The following is a 26624-nucleotide window of genomic DNA, read 5'->3' on the forward strand; positions in this document are numbered from 1 at the left end:
TGCCCCCAACAATCTGGGTCTTCATTTAACTGACTGCAGAAGGCCTGAAGGCTGAGTCAACCTTGAGGCAGTTAGAATTGAACTGCTGAATTGCAGTCAGCAGAAGTAGTCTGCAATACTGCATTCCAACCACTGTACCACCACGGCTGTTGTGGTGGTGCCACTGCATCCTGTTTCCAGAGTCTTCAATGCAAAAGTATGTCTCTGGATAGCATCTGACAATGTTTGTTTGCTGACCAGCAATCCCTGTCAGTTCACTAGGCAGCCATAGTGCTCAGACATACTGCACTCACAATTCCAAATAATCACCAGGCAGAAAGGTTGGAGAGACACCAGTCTTAATTTAAATGCATAAAAACATAATGACTGTAATCGAAATAGAAGTCTCCAGTGGGAAATGTATCCAGGTGATCAAAGTGGTAGTTCAAGAAATCTCAAAATTTCTGACCCGATTGGTGAAACAGATGTGAAGTTTAATTTGAGATTTAATTTTAAAGGTGTTCTACATAGGGCAAAGCAGGTAAACCTGGGCTTGATAGATGAGAGGCTAAAATGTGCTTTTCTGGCCTTGGACTCTAACTTTTATGTATAAATTTCATCAACCATTTTCCAAAGATAAATATTTGCCATAGTTACTTCAGTGTTACTCTTTGACTACTTACAAAGTTCACTACAAATAAAGTCCCTTCCAAATCGACGTTTTTCTTTTTCTTCCAACATGGGGAAGAGTATCCCACGTTACATTTTACTGGCCCTTATTCCTGCTCTTGTAACTTCAGATATTTTGATACACCCACTCAGAAACATTGAGGTATGTAGCTAAATATATAAAGTTGCTTCTTTTTTTCCTCAGAATTTTTTTTAAAGCTTTGGACAGCAATCGCAAATCTACTGTCTCAACCTTTCAAGACTTCTTCAGCCTTCTTCCTGCCTGATTCAGGATATCTTTACTTACCAGTACGCTTAATTTGACTGAAATTCTAAAGTTCATGTTAACTGATTGCCTATGAAATCTCATGCCTTGAGTTGCCTGGCTCAGATGTGCTGCATTTGGATATGAAGCAGGGAAAGTCATGCTGGTCTATGACCATAGCAAAGATTTGATTTGAAACCAGTAAGGAGCTATGGTCCCTTACTGTGCCTGTTAGCAAGTCCTATGACTTCTTTGATGAGCTGCTGAGACATATCCTGAGGGGGGTTGTGTTGGACCCAGACTTAATTGGCCTTCTTTGGATCTATATGCTGGACATTGTTTTTGTGCACTTCAGCAATTTTTTTGGGGAAGACACTGAATTAAGAAAGAATAAATCAGATAAAGCAAGTAGTACTTGCATCTAGGTATGTGTGATTGTGAAGTGTTTGAAATGGATGCTTGCATACCATATATGAGAGAGCTATCCACCACACCTGTGTTTATACCTAACTTAGATAAAGTTATACTGTGAAAAACTCTATTAGGCATTTATCTTATTAAGTATGGTAATTTATGATATATTTTCCAGATGTTCATTATTTTCTGTTTATGTAATCAATATTTCCAAATGAGACAGGTTGGTAAGCTAGTGGGGGTTTACCAACCCAGCCAAGGTCATGTATGCTGATTATTCAGACTTCATTCTATGGAAGCTCTCATTTATTGTGTCGCTCTCACTTAAAATCAAGAGAAATGTGGAATAACATACAACTACTATGCAGCACATTTGGGAGGATACAGCATCTGTTGTTTGGCAATAATTAATCCTTTTTTTCACTCTTTATTTGTAGAAGAGAAGTGCCACTGATGTGGTAAGTAACCTTTCATTTTGAATGCTGATCATTAAGTTTAGATGACACATACGAAATACAAATATTTTCTCTAAGTAATATGTATCAGCATTGCTGGGCTTAAAGAAATCATTTACTCAGCTCCAAAGTTGTGTTTATTTCTTCAAAAATCAGTCCTCTTGTGTTCAGGAATGTTTATTTCTGAGCAAACGGCATATTTCATTCACTCTTGCAAAGTACCCATCATGTGCAAGTGGGCAAAGGCCTCATCACACACTTTTATGAAGGAGACTACCTCATTCAGGTGGATTCAGGGGGTAACAAATATCTGTTTGTGTTCCCTCACGGAAATAAAGTAAATCCTATTTTCCTTTCCTGTAACAATTCAATTCTTGAAAACACAATACAAGACTTTGTGAGGATTAGAGATGAAAAATCTTACCCACAGTTTCCCCCAATATATAGTTTTCTAGATGTAGCCTTTGGATTTCATTTAAAAAAATAACAGGAATGGAACAAGAAAATTATTGGGGTCAGTTGCAATTTAATTAACATTGTGCACATAAAGAAAACATTAATCAAATATAATTAGAATTAAAGTAAATACTACATATGTAATAGGAAACATAGAAAGATCTTTGAGCTATGTCAAACAAAAGTGTTCAAAATGAAGATAATATATTAGCAGCACATTTCTGTATAACCATGTGACTTTTTAATTCTCTAGCACACCCATGCCATAGAAATCTACTGGGTGAAAATTGACTGCAGTGTTACTTCCAGGTTTTCCCGTAACGTCATCACTAGTCGAGCTGTGAATCGTGCCAATGTGTCCAAGGAAGCTCAGTTTGATGTGGAGCTTCCCAAAACAGCCTTTATTACAAACTTTACATTGTATGTACATCGTTTTCTTTTTTCTCTATGCTTTGGAGATCAATCTAGTGATAATTAAGCCACTCAGATACTGTTAACAGAATAACTACCATGAATCACAGGGTCATAGAGGACATTGTAGCCACCTGATCCAATTATGTGTTCAAAATAGGAAATGTAAAACTAAGGCCTCCCTCATAACCTCTCCATTCTTACCAGTCTAGATAACTGAATTCATCACAACATTATTTTTACCTTAATTCTTTTTAATGATCATTCAAAATATGGCCTCTTGTTGCATAAGCTCCTCTGAAATAGACTTGTCCTGTGAATAAAAATTGTTACCAATCTGCTCTGCAATAACCAGAAAAGGTCTTCCTTCATCTTTCTTCCTTCAGTTTTCAGTCCTATAGAGGCAGCATTCTTTCCAGTCTCTTTGTTATACCACTCAAATATCTCCTTTACTTGATGAACTGAAAGGCGGGGGGAACCCAATAACTTGTCTGCACACATATTCAGACATCTGACGTATTCTTCAATAGGACAGTTGATGGTGTTACTTATCCTGGAATCATAAAGGAAAAAGAAGCTGCCCAAAAGCAGTATCAACAAGCAGTTTCAAGGGGCCAGACAGCCGGGCTTGTGAAGTAAGTATGTGAGGCCAAACAGAATCTGTTTCCTTATTTCATTTCTTGTCCTAAGTATTTATTCAATAAACAGATGCTAAATAAATGAACAAAGTGCAAACAAAAGTATTAAATGGTGGGCTATATGTGAATGAGCAAATGTGATCATTGCTTGAATTTCATGAATCTTACTATGTTTAACATGTGAAGGGCTGCTGGAAGAAAAACAGAGAAATTCAGTGTTTCGGTCAACATTGCATCATCCAGCAAAGTTACTTTTCAATTGACTTATGAAGAACTCTTGAAGCGAAAGTTTGGAAAATACGAGGTGTTTATCAAAGTAAATCCAAAGCAGCTTGTCAATAAATTTGAGGTACGATCATATGTATTGTCACTTTATCTTGTAGTAGTTTTTGGAAATTTGTGAATGATGCTCAGAACTATTAATTTAGAAACAAATGTATAAACAACTATGAATTTAATTCTTTTTTAATGCTTTGTTTACAGTTTATATTACTGGTCTCTCTGATTTTTTTCTCACTTGCTAATGTCAACATAATTTTTAATCAATGTTACAGATTGAAGCAAACATCTTTGAGCCTCAAGGCATCAGTGAACTTGAAGTTGAAGGGACATTCCTCAGCAACGAACTGCTACCAGTTGTGAAAAAGTCTTTTTCAGGAAAAAAGGTATGTCTGGTAATAGAATCTTGAAGGGTGATTCATACATAGGTAATTCTTGCCTAATGACCTGCGGGATGGCAATGGGGACTACCAGGATTTTTGTTGCTAAATGTGTTGTGTAGCAATGGGAGGCCCAGTCGCAATTACCATTGTTAATTGAGGATTAACTACAAAGAGTTGAAAGTATGCCATGATCTTGGTCATGATGTTGCCTGGAGATTTCCCCTACAGTAAGTACAGAAGAAGCCCCTGGTTGCAAGTTGGTATAGAAGATTCACAAGCAAGAAGCAAAAATTACAATGGTGACATGCCTTATCACACTAACCAGAAATAAAGAAAAGAAAGAATGACACGTTGATTATATTTCTTAAAGTAATTTATTTGCTTCATGGAACACCGCTGACAGGTTATTTTGTCCCAGTCAGAGCTCTAAATGAGACATGGCATAGGGCAACCACAATCAAAGATACAGACGCAGAATTATTTGAGAATACTTCACAAAAGTCAAAGTAGTTCTCAAACATGATAGACAATATTTATGTGGCAATATTTTAATGCATAACTAAGCCCCATAAAAATGTTTGTATAGAGAAACAACAAAACCAATGCCTTTTCTTGTTCTTGCATCTGGTGTATAGACAAGGATCAAGTTCCATGTTTGAATCCATGGACACTCTTCTGTAACTTGGACAAGTCTTTCTTTTTCAAGTTATTTGATATCATAGTGGCCTTTACATATATATATATATGCCTTCGTTCATATAGGAAAATGGTCTTTACATATAGGTAGGTAGCATTCCTCTTGAAGCTGCTTTGAGTTCTTTGAGATTGAGAGAGTTAATAAGTTAAATTAAACTAGTGAAGAATATTATTATGAAAGTGTGTTTCACTGCTGGTACAAAGATTTGATTATAATCTTTGCCATGTTTTGGGAAGTATCTCTTGGCAACCCATCTCATTTTGTAGAAATAGACCTGTGTTTTCTTGTAAAAAAAATTCAATATCTTTTCTTCCAGCATGTAGCTATTTGTCCTCCCTCCAGTGTGGCTGCTTTTGGGAGAATCTAGTATATCTTCCTCTCTGGCTAGAAGAGAAATCGTTTAGAAGGCGTTGCTTTGTTGAGTTGATTATCTTATCTATGGTTGGGAGGGTCTCTAGTGGCCTTTGTTTCTGCTTATAGCATCACTTCCATTTCTTCTTTGTTACAAAGGTTCAATAATTTCTTCTTGCTTTGAAAGCTGCACTATTGCTTCTCCTCTTGTCACATATACTTAAATCTCAATATTCAATTATTTTGAATAACTCCTTGTCATCCTCAAAATATGCCTTCCTTTATATTCTAATAGAATGCAGGGAATTATGTATCTCTTCTGTCAATTTAATATCTTCATATCTTAAGCATAGAGCATTGCATTGCAGAAGTGAAGAGGATAGTTTCATGAGGTATTAAATATATCCATACGTCTTGGGTTACAGTGCTTCATATTAGTTTGGTCTTACACTAGCATTCCTCGATCTACAACAGTTCATTTAGTGACCGTTCAAAGTTACAACAACACTGAAAAAAGTGACGTAGACTGTTTTTCACAGTTATGACCTTTGCAGCATCCCCATGTTCATTGGATCAAAATTTAGATGCTTTGCAACGGGTTCATATTTATGACCATTTCTGTGTCCCTGTGACCTTCTAACAAGAAAAGTCCATGGGGAAGCCAGATTTACTTAACCCCCAGGTTACTAATTTAGCAACTGCAGTGATTCACTTAACAACTATGGCAAGAAAGGACATAAAATGAGACAAAACTGGGTTAACAAATGTCTCACTCAACAACATAAATGTTGGGCTTAATTATGATCATAAGTTGAGGACTACCTGTGCCAAAATTCATCTTTGTCTTTTATGGGTGTTATTGTACTGGAAGTTGCAAACATTATTAATTCTTCCCAATATTATTTGGTTAGTACAGCATAGAGAATCATGCTTCTGTTCATTTGCGTTAGATTCTGGTTTTCTTCTCTGCCACATCGTTTTGTTATAGGATATTGGGAACTATTTTTTCATGTTTTATCCTCTGTCCTCTCAACTACTTCTCAACTTCCTTCCCTGTGTTTTTACTCCCACTGTTAAGTATGCAGTGTCTTAGGCTTTCTTCCAGATACATTACTCACTCTTGCAAACTATGTTCTTTTTACTTTAACAAGGTACCGGTAAGTCAATATGTTGGAAAAGTGATGGACATTAGCTAATGAGAACTTTCCCCTATATTTTAACTTTCCACGTTCCTGAAAAGAATTCCTATCAACAGATAATGCATTTGGAAGTTTACGTCATTGGTTGTATTAGCTAATGTAGTTACATTGTTTACTGCAGCATCATAGACCTTTGAGAAACCAAGCTGCAGTGCTAAAGTCTATTCCACATATGTTCTTTTTTCAGTATAATCTAGTATGGGATCACTTGCTATTATGGAAAGGTGACCCATGACTGTTTTCTTGCTTCTTCCCATTTCCGTTGGCCTTTGTTCTTACAGAATGTGAAGCACAACAGTAGTATTTTTTATTAGAAAGAAGAGTTTTCTATAGTTCCAGTAATTTAGCAGTTCTATAGAGCCAGATCTCCTTGCTGGATTGCCCATGGCCTTTCTGCCTCTCTTTGCAGACTGACAAACTCCTTTGTTCCTGAATATAAATTATTCTTGGGTAATACAAGACTGTTGGGAGAGGGGAGGGGATAAGCAGTACATAGTGCAGGATCATATGAAGTGATGAAGTTAGTGGCTTCAAAATGATGGGCAACAATCAGACAGTCAAAGCCCTCCTCCTTTTGACTTGGTTTTCTAGAAAGAAAGCTGGAAGTTAGTATGAACAAAAACCCAATAGACTCTTTATTGCAGAACATAAACAATGCCTAAGCGTAGAACTGGTATGGTGTATCCAGCCTTATGGAAAAAAATAAATGAATAAAATCAGTGAAGAAGGAGGAGATAAAAGTAATAAATATCATCATGCAAATATGAAGAAAGAAAGAAAAAAAGAAAGAAAGAAAGAAAGAAAGAAAGAAAGAAAGAAAGAAAGAAAGAAAAGAATCCTGACTTTATAAGTGTAATCAGTAAGAAGCAATGCAGAGTAAGATATGCAGAATAAGTCTTCTTAGACAAGAAAAGGAGATAAAAATGCAATTTTTCACTGCTAGTTTTTCTTGCATTCCTTGTTCTTACAGATGTAGAAAGGCTCTTACATGCAATGTTGGATCTTGCAATATTTAATAGTTCAAATTATACCACAGCTGAATTTTGAAATAAACTCCTGGCTCATCCCATTCTAAATACCATATTTTTTGGACTATAAGACTCATTCCCCCCCCCCCGCAAGTCAGTGAAAATGTCTCTGTATCTTGTAGAGCGAATATTGTGGCAGGGGAAGGGGGGGTTGGTGCAGCGCCAGTAAGCCATCCTAGGTGGCGGGGATTTTGCTGCCACCACTTATTGCCACCTATCTCCACCCATTTGCAGCGATTGGTGATGAACATGTGGCAACGAACGAGCCGTGGTGATGGCAAATGGGTTTCAGTGGCCTCGAACGAGCCATGGCGAACAGGTCGTAGTGGTGGCCAATGGAACATGGCGAATGGGTTGTGGTGGCAGCTAATGGGCCACGGCAAATGGGGTCATGGTTGCGGTGAATGGGCTGCCACAAATGGGCCACAGCAAACAGATAGCAGAGGAAGAGACAGATTTTTTTCCTTGTTTTTCTCCTCTAAAGCTAATGTATGTCTTATAGTCTGGACCATCTTATAGTCTAAAATATACAGTAAAAACTTGCAAAGCTCCCTTCCTTAGAAATTTTACATGTATAATAAAGGAATTAATAGCTGCTAGTTATAAGCTGTTTATTACTTCAAGCATTGAAGATTTTAGTTATTGTAATAAGTATATTTATGCATTACTTACAAGCTTATTGTAAATGTTGCAGGCCTCTAGTTCACAGTTGTAAAGAGTGAACAAAGGACAAGATAGGCCTCTAAATTAATAATGCTTGTTTGGAAGTAATCTTTGAATGTAAATTGCAGAAGATGAACTGAGAAATATTATGGGATATTATCCTGGATCTCTAAATGAAAGCAAAACTTCTACAGAATATGTTTTCCTCATTTGCTGAAATCTAAGATGGAGAATTCTTCTTTTTTAAGGGCCATGTATCATTCAGTCCTACTATTGAACAACAACGGACCTGTGACAATTGTACAACTACTCTGCTACAAGGAGATTTTGTCATCAAGTATGATGTGAACAGAGATTCTCCTAATAATTTACAGGTAACTTTAGTTGTTTGACACTTGAACTAATATAACAGCACAAAAACAAATCCAAACAAAACACTACCACAAATGACTAATATTTTTATCAATGTTTTTAGGTAGTAAATGGATACTTTGTACACTTTTTTGCACCAAAAATCCTTGAACGTTTACCTAAGAATGTTGCCTTTGTAATCGATGTCAGTGGTTCCATGTCTGGAGGTAAAATTCGGCAAGTAAGTAAACAACACAAATTCTTGTAATATTGCTAAAAGGATGGTAAATTGTACAGCAGATAAAATTAGGTCCTACGATCTTTTACTCCAAGTTATTTCTGCCTTGCAAGATTTACATATATAGTAAAATATGTACCATAGTAAACTTGAAAGTATTTAGTAATGTAATTGAAATGTATCTCTTCAACCTTAACTTTCAGCTAAGCCTTCTTTCATAAGTGTTGATTTAGGCCAGGGTCCTCCAAAACCTGGGCCATGGCCTGTTTGGAACTGGGCTGCACAAGTGGCGGGCAAGTGCACGCATGTGCATGCAGCTCTATTCACATGAATGGCAGGCACTTGTCTTGTGCTTGAAGCTCCATTTGCGTGAGTGGCAGGCGCTTATGTTTGCTCATGTGTATGCACCTGCCACTCACACAAAACCATCATGTTTTCCCACACTCCCACCACTCCCGCCGTGCCACCAAGCCAGAAAGGTTGGGGATTGCTAATTTAGGCCACATGTTTACTTAGCTTCAAAGTTGCATGCTTGATGCGCACTACGCACAGATGCACAGTACTAAAAAAAGCCTCTGCACATGCACAGAAGCAAAAAACAAGATGGCCAGGGACGTGCAATCAGGGGAGGCAGAGTCTCACCATTGTCATCATGAAAAGAAAAAAAATTTAAAAGGAAAAAGTTGCTGCCAGAGTCACCATGGAGGACTCTGCTTAACTGTTTAAAAAAGTCTCTAAAAAGCGTCCTCTACAGGAGGAGGCAGGAGAACGACGTACCTCATCTAGTCTGACTTTAGGCGTTTTATGATCACTCGAGCAGAGTTAAGCAAGGGTTAAAAGCCTAAAATTCCTGACGTAGGTGAGGCCCATCCTTCTCCTGCCTTCTCCTGTAGAGGGAACTTTTAAGAGGCTTTTTTAAACAGTTAAGCAGAGTCATCCAGAGTGACTCTGGCAGCAACCAGCTCAGCCTGACCTCAGCTCCTGCCTTTTTCCTTTTACATTTTTTTTCTTTTCATGATGACAGGCAAGAGCAGAGTTGAAATCCGCTCTGAAACAGCTGGAAAAGGTGTGGGTTGGAAGGAGAGGGAGAACTTGTTTGGGGAGCGTGGCAGGCCACGTTACTACCTACTCGTCCAAACCGGTCCAAACCAGCAGGAACCCACCTCTGATCTGGACTTAGGAGCCAATAGCTTCTACCATATAACAACTTAACTTATAGCCTTATATAACTTATATAACTAATAGCCAGATTGGATTATGGAGCAGAAGTCCTTTGTTGAAAGTTGAGAGTTTCCTCAAATAGCTTATTTAAAATAATTCTAGGCAAAGAATGCCTTGACAAAAATAGTGGAAGATTTAAAGGAAGAAGATCACTTCAATATCATCCTGTTTGAAAGTTCAGTTTCAAAATGGAAAGATCACTTAATTCAAGCTACTCCGGAGAATGTGAATCAATCAAAGGAATTTATTAGCCAAATAAATGCATGGGGAGGTAAGTAGAAAAAAATGTTAAAGTTAAATTGCTACATTAGAATAAGGTTAAAAAAAATGGGTATATTAAAAAAAACTCCATGGAAAATATTTGAATCTCCATTTTCCAATGCTAAAAATATTGAAACCCTGCTTTCACATTGTAGGAACAAATTTTAATGATGGTTTACTGACTGGCATTGAAGTGCTGAATAAAGCTCATGAAACAAAATCTGTACCTGAAAGAAGTGCCTCTTTAGTTATCACGTTATCTGATGGGGAGGCCAATGTAGGTAAGTAGTCTCCTTGTTTTCACATAATCTTCTCCATTCTATATACCACAACCTCTGGTGATCATGTCATTTTTATACCTTCGTGTTGTTACAGAGGATTAGAAAGAAGATGTTTTGTGTTCTTACATCTCACAAGAGTATCCAAACCTTTTTATCAGCTTTCTAAGATGTGGGAGGCAATTACTGGTAATTTAGAATAATGGACCTCCAAGAGGTTTCTTTCAGCAGAAATACATCTACCTCTAGTATCTATGAAGAATTTGTCTGTTTGCTATTTGGCACCTCCCTTCCTACCTCAAAAGGCTGAAAATTAATATTCATTGTGAGAGGCATTACAGGAGTCCTGGGAAAAGCTCCCAGAAATGTTCCCAATTACTGCTAAACTTCTGAAGCTGCTGCTGATTGATTGTCTATCACCAGTTTCAGAGTATTTTGAAATGGGGCGCGAAAGGGGGGATATCATTCAATACATCTAATAAACAACAGCAACAGTTTTTCCCCTGGAAAAGACAATGGGGTAGGAAAAATTAATTAGATTACAACATTATTCACTCTCTTCCAACCCATTAGGAAGAGAGTTTGAAGCTGAAAGGTAGGAAGTTGTAGAGCCTTGCATTAAAGTTACAGATTTGCTCTGCCCATAAACGTGTTTCAGATCATTGTACTATTTAACTGTGCTTTGTGATCCTTTCTGTACAGGTGTATCAAATCCCAGAGAAATTCAAGAAAATGCTAAGAATGCAACTAAAGGAAAACATCCTATATACAATCTTGGGTTTGGTTATGATGTCGACTATGGATTTTTAGAGAGAATAGCAACAGAAAACAATGGTGTGGCTCGCCGGATCTATGAAGACTCAGATGCAGCCTTGCAATTACAGGTAGAAGAAAAAGCATATGAAAGGTTGATATTTATATCCATGATGAAATATTTCTTTGGCAGAGAAAGGACACTGAGTACAATTCTTAGGCAAGATGACATTAGAAGACAAAATTTATTTAAAGCTATTTCTGCTGACTGCCGACTGCCAGCAGTTTGACAGTTCAATTCCCATTGACTCAAGGCTGACTCAGCCTTCCATCCTTCTTAGGTTGGTAAAATGAAGACTCAGATTATTGGGGGAAATATACTGACTCTGTAAACCGCTTAGAGTGGGCTGTAAAGTATTGTGAAGAAGTATATAAATCTAAGTGCTATTGCTTTTTCATTCCATATTATACCATATTTTCCTGGCAAAAATTAATAAAGAGTGAGAGGCTAAATAAAAAAAGCTAGAAAACGTAGTTTGTTTAAATCTGTATCCTATTAAATATGTTGGTTCTTTCCTTGAAAAAGCTGCTCACATTAGGAAAATGTACCTCATGAGAGCCTACATCAGGGAATATATATGTTGAATGAAAGTAGATTTTTTATTTTTAAAGAAGTGATTGCCTAGCAATCAATCGTTTTGCAAAATAGGAAAAGATCTCCATAAAGCCTTTGTATTAGTAAAAATTGTGAATGGAAAAAATTACACCTTATTCTGTGATTAAAAAGAATTAAAACTCACCTGAAAACTATTTTATTAACATGAACAGTAAACTACTTTTTATACTGCACATGTTTAATGTTATTGCTACATCTAAACTCACATGGTTAATCCTCCATTTCATGGAATCCCCCTTTTCCATATCTATACAAAATTGTAGATGCCAAAAAAGGACAAAATTTCTAACGACTCAAGACTTTCAATGAGAGTTCTGATTTCTAGAGTACTTTTCCAGGGTGATCTAGATCAGTGTTTTTCAACCTTTTTTGTGCAAAGGCACACTTTTTTCATGAAAAAAATCACGAGGCACACCACCATTAGAAAACGTTAAAAAAATTTAACTCTGTGCCTATATTGACTATATATAAAGTAATTCTCTTGAATCCTCCGCGATTGTTGCTATGGGCGCACGCATGGGACGTCAGTGACGTCCCTGTGTGCGCTACCTCCCGGCGGTCCCCGCGTTTTTAAAGTAAACGCGGGGCCGCAGGGACTTAATAGAGGCATCCCTGTGTCCCGAAAGCAACTTTCCCGAAAGCAACTTTCGAGACACAGACAATGTTCCCACAGAAACTCTGGCATTGAAGCATGCAAGTCTTAAAACTGTCAAGTTACAAGACCTTTTCACCCCTAACCCTTTAGAAAAAAAAATCCCAAGGGTCTTCAAACCTGACAGCTTTAAGCCTTGTGGACTTCAACTCCCAGAATTCCTCCTCCAGTCATGTTGCAGCAACGTCATCTGCGTGGATCTGCTCTATCTTCGGTTTTTTTCACAGGGGGCAGGGCTGCCGCTGAAGATGCCAACGAGCCCCCTCCGCCACTAGAATAGCTGCTGCCGCCTCCTCCTCCTCCTCCTCCTCCTCCTCCTCCAACAGCACCAACATATTTGCTGCCCAGCGCTGCAGCCGAGGTGAAGCCTCCAAAGCACCTGAGCTGGCGCCCATGCTATCCCTCCCCCTTCCTCCTCTGCATGCTTTTGAGGAGCCATTTGGCCGCGGGAGTTAGTAGGAAGGCGGCGGAGGGAGGGGGGAGCAGAGAAAAAGGCCCCATGGCTTCTGAAAAACCGCGGAGGTGAAGGCAGTGGCAGGGGTAACCCAGAGCCCAGCTGAGGTGCTCCGAGCAGAGGGGGAGGCACTGCCGCCACTGCCATGGACGGGGGCGCCTGCGGGAGCTTTGGAGGCTTCACCTCGGCTGCAGCGTTGGCGGCAAATCCGGCAGTGCTGTTGGAGGAGGAGGAGGCAGCAGCAGCTATTCCCCTCAGCTTCGGGAGCCTGTGGCAGAAATCACTGCATGCAGTTTGAAACGGCTGCTCGGTGTTTTCTTGCCACGTGCGCGGACACAGAGATGTCCCGAGGCAAAAACACCCGGCGGGTGTTTTTCCCACGGCACACCTTACACTATGTCACGGCATACTAGTGTGCCGCGGCACAGTGGTTGAAAAACACTGATCTAGATTCAGATTACAGAAAAGTTCTGTGGCTAAAAAAAGCAACCTCTCATTGCCAATATTTTGATTTTGAGAATAAATACCCTTTTAATGTTACAGTTTATTATAACCCTAAAATCTATTTTGTTTCCAGGGTTTTTATGATGAAGTAGCCAATCCTTTGCTTACTGAAGTGGAGTTAGGCTATAAGGAAAATGCCATCTCAGATTTGACCCAAAACAGTTTTAAACATTATTATGACGGCTCTGAAATAGTTGTGGCTGGAAGAATTACAGACAATGACCTGAACAGTATCACAGCAGAAGTAAAAGCTCAAGGGGTAAGTATCTTTGAAATCCAATAATTCTCAAAATATAGCCACAAGATTCCTGTTTCTACAACGCAAATAAAATATTCACAGTTCCATAAACATAATTGTGTAGATACTCCAGGTAAAATCAGGTAGTTTACCTGTCTCTATCAATGTTAGTCAGAACTACAGCTATCTTGAAAAATTTGATTTTTGTGATGGTCTCTATTTATATTTCTTTCATCAGATGCATTGAGTGGTTAGGCTGGTATAAGATTTAATTTTAGATTTGACAGGGAGAAGAAAATTGATATTTATTTGTTGATTATTAAAAATTGTTATATAGTTATTATATAGCAACCCAGCTTGTACCAAACTCTGGACAGCTCAAACTAAGAGATAAAAATAAATTTATGTAGAGTAAAAATATAAAACCAAAATATAAGTTACTTGCAAGATAGTACAGGTATCTTCTCAGTTAATAATTGTAATGTGTTAGAAACCCATGTAATTCATTGAGACCTTTAAAGATTGCCTGAAATTTTTGATATATCTGAGTTCAGCCATCTGTTGCTCAATGTACATAAATAAACACCTATATAAATGTGTAGTGCAGAAAAATTATAGTGCAATTATAAATCCAATCCGTTTCTTTCGTCTAGGCACTAAATGAGGTGACTTATACTGAACAAGCTGATGTTGAGGAAACAACCAAAGCTTTTGAAGAGCAACAATACATATTTGGAGAATATATTGAGAGATTCTGGGCTTATCTCACAATTCAACAACTTCTAGAAGCACGGTAATGTTGGACTTTTTCAACTTTGTGGTTACTCCAGAGACATCCATGAGAATTGGTAAATCAATCACTTTCCATCCCTTTCTTGAAGAAAAATGTACTTTAGTAAAAATTAGTTTCATTAATTTCATTCAATGATGCCTGGAATGGACTAATAGCTATTCATTATTTTTGCCTGTAATTGGTTTTATCTTTTTGCCCAAGTTAAATTGCTTCAGATAATTCAAGATGATTATTGCAGGTCTTCTAACTTCAATTAGAGTTTGATAAGTTTAGTTTTAAGTCCCAGTTATCTCTTTCCTCTTTCAGGAGACGTCTTTTGTTTCCAAAGTGTTCATGAGGCTCATATAGTATTTATTTTATTATTTAGAACAATTTAAAATATCTTTACGCATTACAGGGTGGAAGAAGCAGAATAATTAATATTATCATGGTTAAAACAGTTTCTAAACGTTTCTCTAATGTCCTTGCTTTTAGTGCTTTAGCGCAGGGAGATGAAAAGGAAAATATTACTGCTAAAGCTCTGGAGTTGTCTCTGAAATATAAGTTTGTGACTCCATTAACATCCATGGTTGTCACAAAGCCAGAAGACAATGAAGAAAAGGAAGCAGTTGCTGACAAACCCACAGAAGGTACAGATATTGTCATTAGGACTTTAATCTGTCAGGCTTTTAGTGTTTTGGGGGCAATATTCAAAATAATCACAGTTGAACTAGTCAAGAATATCCTGGAGCAACAGGTAGTATGCTTTCCCTTAAATCGGGATAGGAAAGCATGGATTTTGTGGTATGAGCTTTTCAGCAGCATCTGTACACAGGCCAAAGGGGGATCTGATTGATGTCAGCAGCATCATGGCATGGCAATACAAGGTCCACCTCTTTTCTACGTACATTTTGATATTACATGTATTCCCCAAAGGAGAAGAACTTGAGAAGAACAATCTCACAATGTGGCTTTTCTTATTTTTTATTCTTATTTTTTACATTTTAAGTTTAATATTTTCAAAAATACAGTTTAAAAATTAAACAAACAGTAGAAATGAAATTTTTAGCAATCTCTTACTACAGTAAGGTTTCTCAATGTGTGGACTTCAAATGCCAGAATTCCCCAACCTGTTGCTTAGATTAAGAAAAATAAATTAAAACCAGTCGCACCAGCTATGGCAATTTTAAGATCTGTGGACTTCCTTAATGACTGGGTAATTCTGGGATTTGAAGTCCATATTCTGAAAGTGGCCATGGTTGAACATCCTAGCTTTAGGACCACAATGGGTTATACTAAGTTTTATCTACTCCCTCACCATTCTTGTTCTTTCATTTGATCGCTTCCTTCTCAAAGGAAGTTGTAGCATGAAGCCCATCTTGAAATGAAAGAATTGCAAACTGAAATGTATCATCCCTATCAGATGAAATTAAAGGAAATAAAATCGTCATGCTGCTGCTTTGCTAAATAACTGCATGACATGAATCAATGGAGGAAGGGAAAGGGAGTGATTTTATGTATAAACTATATGTTATAATATGAGTATTTAGACAAGATTTTGGGTCAAGCCCTTTTAAAAGGAAGTAGCTGTTTATTTGAATTAGTTTTTAGAAAAAATAAAAATAGCTTCCAAGAGACATGTAATTGACATTGTGTGCACCCTCTAGTCTATTCTTATTGAGATAAATCAACTGTAATATTTTGTAGTCAAACTTGTTTAGCAAAAAAAATAATATTTCTTTTTTTCTCTCTCTCCCTCCCTCCCTCCATCTTTCTTAACTTTGGGAACAGCTGAAGGTAAACTGAGTTGTAATTTTGCCTTTGTTCTATGAGCTTATTATAAAAATTTAGTTTGAATGATGAGTTCCAGACCTAATTGAAGAGAAGCAAATAAAGCAATAATAAGTCAATGTTGTTTTGAATAAGTTTACCTCAGGTCTCACACCTTCCCATCCTATTGGTCAGCTCTCTCCCTCCCGCCCTCCCTCCCTCCCTCCCCTCTCTTTCCAATTCCAATTCATCAGTAAATCACACGGAATAATCCATTCCTAAGATCACAATTGGTCCTCAACTTGCTTTCTTTTGGACAAAGCATCTTACCGTAATTGCCAAACAGTGAAAAGAAGTGATATTCCATTATTTTGAGGCACAAAATACATGCAGGGCGAACCTTAGTTAGGTACAATTCCAGAAGCGCAATACTCACACCAAGAAAAGCAAACAAAAACAAAAACAAAAAAATTTCAGCCCATCAACATGCAAGATAAGCGCACAATTTTATTTCATTACTTGGTTTCCCAATTGTCTCTGTCCTTCCTTCCAATGTTACGTAATCCTTGAATTCACCCCAAATATTGCCTTTCCCTGCCCCAAATGTGAACCTGGCCTTCAAAGCTATTATTGAAATGGAGAAGAATGTTTACTGTTATACTTACAATCACAACATGTGGAAACAATTTTTTTCTTTTTCTTTTCTTTTATGCAGGAAGGCAACCAGTGTCCAGCTATCAACCTCCATCTACCCCTTACTATTATTCTAGTGGTAAGTTTCTTTTTTACAGTTCATAAATATCTAACATACGTATGTACGTACCAGTGGTGGGTTGCAAGAGGTACGTCCCGGTATGGGTGTACCGGAGTCTGCCCGGAGCACTGGATACTGTTCCGGTACGGTGCTCCGGGGGCCCACTCATCCGCCTGAGCTCTTTACTGGTCTTTTAAATCTTCGGTGCTTCCGTGCACATGCATGGTGCGTACTGCATCTGCATGACGCTCTGCTGAGCAGCTGCAGCATTGCGGAGGTGCTAAGACACATGCGCGCTGCATGTGTCAATGTAGATGCCGCTGGGCCCGTTCCAACCATACCAGTTGAAATGGGATCCAGAACCCACCATTTGTACATTGACACACACGGGCACGCGCACAGGCAAACACACACACTGATTGATATCAATAATAAGAATAAAAAGTAAGGAAAATCTAAATCTTTCTGAGGTCTTGGAGAGTGAATCCATGAAGTAAAGGCAACAAAAGGCTTTCAGTTCTTCCTGTTTCAGACAGAAAATCCAATTGTTGGGTGTGGACAGGAACGTCTCATGCCGTACCTTAAAATGGGAGGCACTTCAAGGAACGGATCAAGTCTAGTGCAACTATTGCTGCCTCTGAAAGATTACAGGCCTTATTTTTTTTCTCAGTTCCCTCAATCGTCAACTAGAGATTATTCCATAATAAGAAAATGAAATCAATGACCTCCTCCCATCAATTTCCAGTGTTGGATTAAGGCTAAGGCCCAGGTTACATTAATGTTCTTTCTGAATGTTTTTTCTACTGTAAGGGCACTACAGATATATACGAAATAGAAATTCTGTATCTTTCCATACTTTTATTCTTATGTTATTCTGTTGCATTTTAAATGGTGCACAAAGAGATCACAGAAATAAAATGACCCCCTGATGGAAGCATGATTTTGGTGTGATTTCCTCTTTGCAGTTGATGGAGACCCACACTTCATCATAGCCGTACCACAGAAAGAAGATGCTCTTTGTTTCAATATTAATGAGGAGCCCGGGGTAGTGTTAAATTTGATAAGAGATCCAGTAACAGGTGAGCCTTTCTTTTCTGAAACCGTGATTGTAAGTAAGAAAGATATTGCACTCCTAGATCAGTTCATTGTTTATCTAATTCCATTTGATTTCTGACTCTGTTTCCTTTGGATAAAGAAAACAGATAGCATGTATCATCTTCTTTATGATGCCCAGGCTTTATAAATCCACTCACCATCAATATATCTCAAGACATATTATATTCTTTACTTCTGAGTGTATTTTGTTAGTTCAGCATGGGTGTTTATTCGGGCCAACTTCTATACTCTGGATATCAACACTTTGAAAGTATTGTGAAAGATGTCAAAAGGTGAGTTCACTTCAAGAAATTTGTGGTGAATTTTGGGCATCAATCTAAAACAGATGATCATCATTGCAGATTATAAGAAAAGATGCTATTTTAAATCATGAAACATATCCAAATGCAGTAGATGTTGATTTTTTTTTATTGAAAAGGTTTCAGAATGTGACGTGTGTATTTTAGATTATATTACTTCTAGATTCTAGAATTATCAATAAATAGTCATGGCCCTTTGGAGAAGCTACTTTTCTATATATAACCCAAACTGTTATTCTTTGAAGAAATGAATATGTAACTATCCCCAATTAAAAGAAATTTAGAAAATTCAATTATTCTAAGAAGCATAATTCATTCCACTAAATATTTCAAGGGGAATTGGGGTGGAAGATGGGATCAATGGCTTTCTTTTCAGTACAAATACAATATTATAATCAGGGATAATATTAATTAAGATTAGGAGGGAAAGAACTAAACATTTCATTTATCCCGAGGGGTTGCCTTCCATAGTTTTTATCCATCCAAGTTGACCAAACAGGATCTGCATGCTGTCAGCAAAAAAATGTAGGCTCACGTGGACTAGAACTGCCCCCAACTCCTAGGCCTCAGGCAACTACCAGGCCATAGGCTATTTGGAATTGGACTGCTAGAATTGCTGACTGGAGCATGCGCATGCGTACACAGTACAACTTCTGCGAGAAGCAGGATGGTGGGCACTCGTGCATATGTGTGCTGGCCCACACTCATACAAGGGCTGCATGCAAACGTACACTGGCCTACGTGGCCCAGATCTCCTCTATCCCCCAGCTGGGCCGCCAAGCCACAAAGATTGGGGCCGTTGGACTAGAAGATGAGCTTTTTCTGCAATAGCGCCTACTCTATTGAACATCTTCCCTTTGGATATTACAAGGGCCTCAACTCTGTTAGTCTTCCACAAAGCTTTAAAGACCTGGCTATTTTCCCATGTCTGGGGCACTACATGCACTAAGGCCCCTGCCTCCTAGCTATACTGTTAACAGGCCAGATATCTCACTTTTGCATGTATTTCAAATCAGATGTTTTAATGTAGTTTATTGTTTAAACGGTTTTATTGATTTTATTATTTTAAAAGGTTTAAGATTTTAATTGCAATGTATGTTTTTGAATTATGAGCTGCCCAGAGTCATTGACTGAGCTGGGTGGCTATAGAAATCAAGTAAATAAATTTTAAGTGGAATCAATCCCAGTTTAACAAAAATATATAGTATGGAAAGTGTTCCAACTTCTCTTGGAAACCAGAAAAAGACATATTTTAAAAATATGCTACTTACACATAAGCCATCCCCTTAATATCACTTCTGGGCTTTAGGTATGACCGTCAATGGACAGCTTATTGGAGATAAAAAGAGTATCAACAATGTAGGACCACAGAACACATATTTTGGAAAACTTGGGATTGTAACTATGAATCGGAATGTAAGGCTTGAAATAACAACTCAAAATATCATCCTTCAAAATGGTGTAAAAAGGAGAGTATTCAGTTGGCTTGATGAAGTTACCTCACAAGAACCCGGGTGAGCTATTCATACCCCTAATATATAAAAGTGTGAATGGGTGATTTATAGCTTCCGCACTTTCTTGGTCAACTCTATTAACAATGCATTCCCCCCAACAGACAAATCCTGAAAGAAGGCTACCTTCACAAGAAAACAAGTTTGCCCAGTCCTTATATAAATAAAGTGAGGTAGATTTAAATAAATCCAGCTACAGAGAAAGGCAACATGCTGTAACTTCCTTTGCAAATATGAGGCATGCTTGATAAAAAAAATAAGGTTTTTATAAGGTTTTTAAATTTTTATAAAAATTAAATGCAATCTTCATAAATATGAGTCAGTTGCCAAATGTGTGAATTTTGATCACATGACCTTGGGATTCTGCGACTGTCGTAAGTATCATAAGTTGCTTTTTCAGTGACTTCAGTTACTAAATCATTGGTTGTAATGTATCTATGAAACTATAGCTTCCAAAAGTGTGCCATATAAATCTATGTCCACATGTATTTTTAAAGGCTGGCAGATTTTTTGGGACTGTTTTCAGCTACAGTTGATAAACCTAATCTACAAGGTGGATGAGTTGGCATTGTACAGATTTTTATGGACATTTATATTTTTCAAACTGAATTTTTATTGCACTTATTAACTAGCACATTTATACTTTTTCCTATCTTCTCTTGTGCATCTCTTACATTCAAGGTGCTCTTTGTTTAAGATAAATGTTATATAATTAATTTAATATGAATATTTCAGAAAAAAATAGGGGAACTCTTGATACTTCTTGCACTTTCTTAATTGCTTTGGTATATGTGAGCAAAAAGTATTTTTCCCTATCCTTTAATAACATTGGAAATACAGGAAATAATAAAACATATATACTATGTATACTGCCCAGAGTCATGACGTGAGATGGGTGGATATACAAATGTGTTTAAATAAATAAATAAAACCATATATAGCTATCCCGATCCAGATAATTGTATGGAAGCAAACTTCTGGATCTGGACTGACTTGCTATCTATAAGAATTGTCCATAAAGGCCAATGTTTGCAAGTCAAAGAAGTTAGAAACAGGGATCTCCAACCTTAAACACTCACAGCCATTTGGACCCGTTTCCCACAGAATAGACAACACCGGGACTAACAAAACCTGAGTGGGCCTGGCCAACTTGATGTCACTCACTCACACCCAGTTACATGACACCCCCCCCTAGCCATGCCTACCCAGCCAATAATTAGGGCAGAGAACCAGTTGTTATAAAAGAAAACCCTTTTGACATCTCTCTCTCACCTCCACCCCTGTATCTCTCCTCCCCCTCTCTCTCACCCCTATTTCTCCTCTCTGTATCTCTAACTCTCTCCCCCTCTCTCTGTATCTCTCTCTCTGTGTATTTCTTTCCCCCTCCCCCTCTCTATCTTCCCCCACTCTATGTATCTCTCTCTCCTCCCTCTCCCTCTTTCTTCCCCTCTCCCTCTCCCCCTCTCTCTGTATCTCTGTCTCTTTCTCCCCCCTCTCTATATCTCTCTATCTGTCTATGTCTCTCTCTCCCCCCTCTCTCTGTGTCTCTATCTGTCTCTCTATCTCTTCCCTTCTATCTTCTCCCTCTTTGTATCTCTCTCTGTATCTCTATGTCTCTCTCTCTCTCCTCTTTTTCTCTGTATCTCTATATCTCCCTCCCCCGTCCTTCTATCTCCCCCCTCTCTGATTCTCTCTCTGTCTCTCTCTGGCCATTGTGGTTGTGAAAGGAGAAGGGGGCAGGAGGAGAGTCCTTCTCTGGATGGCAAAAGTCCCCTGGGCAAGTTTTAAAGGCATGGCTGGGCACTGTGGGTGTGTCTCCCTTTCTGTTATCCACTCTTGGATCCCATTCCCACCCCGCGAGCCCTCGTGTAGTGAAGCTGGTGTTGGTCACGACCAGGTTGGGTGAGTATTTAAAGGCGGAGACTGGTGTTGAACTATATTAATGCTAGTCTTCCATCTACTTTGGTCCCATACCAATTTGGATATAGGAGTAATAGATCAACTGATGATGCTATGTCTTTTGTTGTCCATACTGTATTAAATCATTTGACACAGGGAACATATGTAAGGTTGCTATTTGTGGATTATAGCTCTGCCTTTAACACCATTCTACCCAATAGGTTGTTTCTTAAAATGTTCAATTTGGGTATAAATCAGAGGATTTGTTTGTGGTTAAAGGATTTTCTGACAAAGGCCACAGTCAGTAAGGATGGGATCTCACCATTCTTCTACTCTGATATGAAGTACAGGAGCCTCCTATGGTTGTGTGCTAAGCCCCTTCCTTTATTCTTTGTATACACATTACTGTACCCTATTATACAACACCAACGCAATTATTAAATGCGCGGATGACACCGCAGTGGTGAGGCTCATTAACAAGAATAATGAGTCTGCTTATAGGAAGGAAGTTCAAGGACTGACACTGTGGGCTAAAGAAAATAATCTTACACTTAACACTAAAAAAACTAAAGAACTTATAATTGACTTCAGGAGGAAGAGAGATGTACATTTGCCATTGTACATAAATGGCGAGGAGGTGGAGAGGGTTGGTAGTTTTAAATTTCTGGGCATTTATATCTCAGAGGACCTCTCATGGACCATGAATTCAAACATGCTTGTGAAGAAGGGGCAGAAGACACTGTACTTCCTGAGAATGCTAAGGAAGATAAATCTATCTCAGCCTCTACTTCTGTCCTACTATCGCAGCACTATTGAGAGTGTCCTGACATACGGCATTCTTGCATGGTATGGGAGCAGCTCTGCAGCGGACAAAAATGCCCTACAGAGAATCATTAAAACTGCCCAGAATATCACCGGGTGAGGGGCCAGCCAGTGGTGGGATCAGCAACAGGGAGCCACAGCAGAAGGCCCAAAGAGCTCCGGAGTCACAGGTTGCAGACACCAGAGTTAGAAGGATAGGATAAAATTGTCCTATGTTCAGTCTAGTGCAGACCTGGGCACTTTATGACTCCTTGGCCACTTCTGGCCCTTCTGTCTGTGTCTGCCCTGTGTACATTGCTTGTATTTTGAAGGAAACTGTTTGTTTGGTTTTTTTTCAGTTTACATATCTGCATGCATTCATGCCTACACAACTTCACAATTCTATTGGTTTCACCCTCCACAACAGTCTTTGTTTCTCCTGTGGCCCATTGGGAAAATTAATTGCCCAGCTCTGGTGTAGTGTATTACATACATAGTGATCCTGGCTAAAATTGAGAACAAATTCCTAGAGCTAGTAATAAGCATAATGTAATCACAGCAATTGTTTCAGGTGAATTTGCTTTGCTCTACATCAGCCTGCTTCACTGGTGAATGAATGAATAACTTCATCATTTAACAAGCTTGAGGGCCAGAGTTGGTAGGAAGAATTTAATGCTAGGCTTCATTTAAACAATAGCCATGTGCTTACAGATGCCTTCTCCAGAAATTTCCATAATTTGAATCTCTGCATTTTGCGTACTAATAATCACTTTTAACTGCTTGGTTTCTGTTTTCCAACTTAGTTTGACACTAATAATAAAACGAAAACGGAGCGTAGAGGTTTCGATGGACAATGGAGCAAAGTTTGTTGTTGTTCTACACCAAGTGTGGAAGAAACATCCACTCCACCGAGATTTCCTGGGATTTTACATGGCGGATAGTCACAGATTATCTGAACAAACCCATGGTTTACTAGGTAACACAAAGATGTGATTCTAAATAATTTTTTGGTTTTGGTTTTGTTTTTTCACTGCTTTTTCTTTCATAAGGCATGTATTCTTCTGACATGGCATGAGGTTAAACTCCTGACTGAGTTAGCACGGGGTTAAAAAGACAGCAATATTTGCTTTTCACTTTTGTTTGTTTCTAAGTATGCAATATTTATTTCTGGATTGTATCACATGCCAAAATCGATTGTGTATAAAAGTTGGTGGGTTTGGGTGGGTTTTTTATTATTATTTTGAGTAATCTCCAATTTAGTTTACACCAACAAATTCCATTCAATTCAACTCCTATATCCAGATTACAGCACACTGCCTGACATAGATAGCAATAAATGCATCCTGTTGTATATTTATTGAAGATCAGAAAACATCAAAAAGAATAAACTGGCAGAATTGGTAAAAGACAGAAATGGGGACAGAGAGTTGGGGGAAGAGACCGTCTCTTGAAAAAGGGTAGCAAGCTAAAATGGGCTAGGGAGCTGGAAGACAGGGGGGGGGGGAACAAAAGAGTTACCTTATAAAGGAGATGGGGAGCATAAAAATTTAATAAATTTAATAAAATAATGAAAAAGATAATGTATTATTAACAAAAAAAACTATTTCTAAATAAAAATGTACAGAACTTCCCAAATTAACTAGAAACAATTTTCTAGGCAATTGGCATAGACAGTTTCAAAGTTAATGTTTTGGTTAACTAAGATTTAATCCTTTAATCTACAGAATAGAGATGAAAGATGAAATCACCAATTTATTCCTTCCCTTTTTGGGACTTTGAAAGAAACAACTTGGTGTACAGGGATAACGTAGCTAACTCCTTTGCTTTTCTCCCCAATATTCCTTAATATAGATGCAGAAAACTGCAACAACCTTTCTATACAAGTAACAAATAGAATTAGGAACTCAAAACGGTAGCTCTAAAAGTAGTTACACACAACTTATAGCCACACTTATCACTGCTGAATGCAAGAAGTAGCTCTTCTTATGATTTGCTCTTGAATGACTGACAACTGTTTAATCAGGTTTCTGTTTTGCTCCCAAATGACTGGCAACTGTTTAATAATTACTGTTGTTGCTGTCATGTTTATTTTAAGGGCAATTTTTCCACCCAATCGACTTTGATATACTTGAGGTCCATCCTGGATCGGATCCAGAAAAACCAGATGCCACCATGATTGTGAAAAATAAACAGCTGACAGTAACCAGGTAAAGAGAGACTGGCATTTTAGCTGACATTGACACACTTGCGTGAAGTGGATTCCCTAAGCTCATTGCTTTCCATATTATATTGCAGGGGATGGCAGAAGGATTACATAGCTGATGTACAGCATGGCACCAATATCCCTTGCTGGTTTATTCACAACAATGGAGACGGCCTTATTGATGGCAATCATACAGACTACATTGTTCCCAGCATATTTTGAAATAAAAAATAATAATTAAAAAGAGTGGGGATGATGATGGTGATGGTGGTGGTGCTGGTGGCGGTGATGATGATGATGATGATAAAAACATTCATGCTATGGTAAGTGCTTGTGATAAAATATGGAGAAATATTTTAATACTGGAGATTTAATTGTGAATCCAAATAACTGAAACTGATTTATTCATAATACAATTTGTATAACTTCTGCTGAGATTTAATTTCAATAAATTGGAAAACTTTTTTATTTGCCCATTTATTTTCTACTCACTATTCAGTGTCTCTAAGCAAATTTACATAACTAAACATTAAATATGGAAAACCCAGAAATTAATATAAAAATCTTTCCAAAATGTCTGAATAAGGCTGTGCCTAAATTTTAAGTGTGTGTGTTTGTGTGTGTGTGTGTGTGAGGGAGGGAGGGAGAGAGGGAGAGAGGGAGAGAGGGAGGGAGGGAGGGAGGGAGAGAGAGAGAGAGAGAGAGAGCTCCAATAGCAATTTATTCTAAAGAACATTTCTCATTTCAGGAATAATATTAAAATGCAGAGATGCTTGAAATCTCAAACCCCCAGTTTGCAGGAAAGGCCACTATATTGGCATATTGGCAACTATCACCAACCCATTGATTATAACTGCTCCAAATCCAGCTGTTTCAGATAGATATTAAATAGTACAGTGAACAAGATGGAATCTTACCAAATTTTCAAGACCGATTCCCAAGCAGTCAAGCAGAGAGTGGCAATATTATTTCCCGACAGTGCTCAGAGTAATAATAGCAGAACCGCCATTAATTATCATTGTGGAAAGAATCCAACAGGCAAAAGGTGTTCACTGTTCAGACTCCAGTTGGTGCCATCAGTGGATTTTTTACTTATCCATACCCTGAATGACTACAATATCTTTTTCTTTATGGATGTAATTGAGAGGAGAATCCCATGGCTTATTTTAATATTATCTGCATCTGCCAATAGAGAGCTTTGTTAAATAGTTATTAGGGAAGCTTGGCATCATAGAGATACAGAACTAAATTCTCCTCTGCTCTCAAATATAATAACTTTATTATGGAGAATGAGGAGGCCATAAGTATGAAGAAGAATAGCAACATGCGGGAAAAGTGCAGGATGTCTGGGAGGGAAGATAAGGAGGGGCATTGTGATGTGTATGTGTCCCCCCGCTCTCTCTGTGTGTATGTATGTATATAGTATTTTTTCCTTTTCTACAGGTGGCTACTACTGATTTTATATGTATTGACTTTTAATGCACTCGTTTACCATCTGAAATAACTTGCCTCTGGACTTCAGGGCTAATATAGAGCCAAGGGGTGGCTGTTGGGCCAACAAATGATATGGGGGTGGGGGGGAGCCAAACAGTACAAATGAATGGACAAGGAGTCTGTGCACAGACACATCAAAAAACATGCACACATCATGGATATAAAAGATGCAATGCCACTCTCTTGAGGAAGAGATGATATTTTATTAAAATGATTCTTAGCTTTCAGCTTACAAGAAAAAGACTTGGAAAACAGAAAAAAAAATATTTTATTCCGCATTGTAGAGCAGCAAACAGAGAGCAAACCTGTAACTCACTGCCACTAATGACATAGTCAGAGAATGAAACATCTGCAAGCACCAAGATCTCCACAGTTCAACCCTGAGATAGGCAAATAGACAGACAGACAAACATTCTCTTGTATTGAAAAACAAAGGCTGTCCATTTCCTCCCTTCACTTTCCTCATAGATTAAGGTGACCAGATTTTCAGAT

General features: G+C 38.1%; 1 protein-coding gene across 2 annotated transcripts; it reads left to right on the forward strand.

The window, feature by feature from the left end:
- The first annotated feature begins 684 nt into the window (after nucleotides 1–684).
- LOC116504150 (inter-alpha-trypsin inhibitor heavy chain H3-like) lies at nucleotides 685–25104 on the forward strand. Of its 2 annotated transcripts, XM_032211006.1 has the most exons (21): nucleotides 685–811; nucleotides 1765–1785; nucleotides 2492–2658; nucleotides 3180–3284; nucleotides 3474–3636; nucleotides 3842–3952; nucleotides 8136–8261; nucleotides 8363–8479; nucleotides 9800–9968; nucleotides 10114–10239; nucleotides 10939–11120; nucleotides 13349–13534; nucleotides 14167–14306; nucleotides 14781–14935; nucleotides 16077–16082; nucleotides 16771–16827; nucleotides 17775–17888; nucleotides 19534–19738; nucleotides 23239–23411; nucleotides 24531–24642; nucleotides 24731–25104. In XM_032211006.1, the coding sequence occupies exons 1-21, from the start codon at nucleotides 719–721 to the stop codon at nucleotides 24858–24860; spliced, it is 2658 nt and encodes an 885-aa protein (XP_032066897.1). In that variant the 5' UTR covers nucleotides 685–718; the 3' UTR covers nucleotides 24861–25104. The 2 variants fall into 2 exon arrangements, with proteins under 2 accessions (XP_032066897.1, XP_032066898.1); XM_032211007.1 differs by lacking the exon at nucleotides 16077–16082.
- Nucleotides 25105–26624: the final 1520 nt, after the last annotated feature.

The sequence above is a fragment of the Thamnophis elegans genome, chromosome 2 (assembly GCF_009769535.1).
Source record: "Thamnophis elegans isolate rThaEle1 chromosome 2, rThaEle1.pri, whole genome shotgun sequence".
NCBI classification, from domain to species: domain Eukaryota; kingdom Metazoa; phylum Chordata; class Lepidosauria; order Squamata; family Colubridae; genus Thamnophis; species Thamnophis elegans.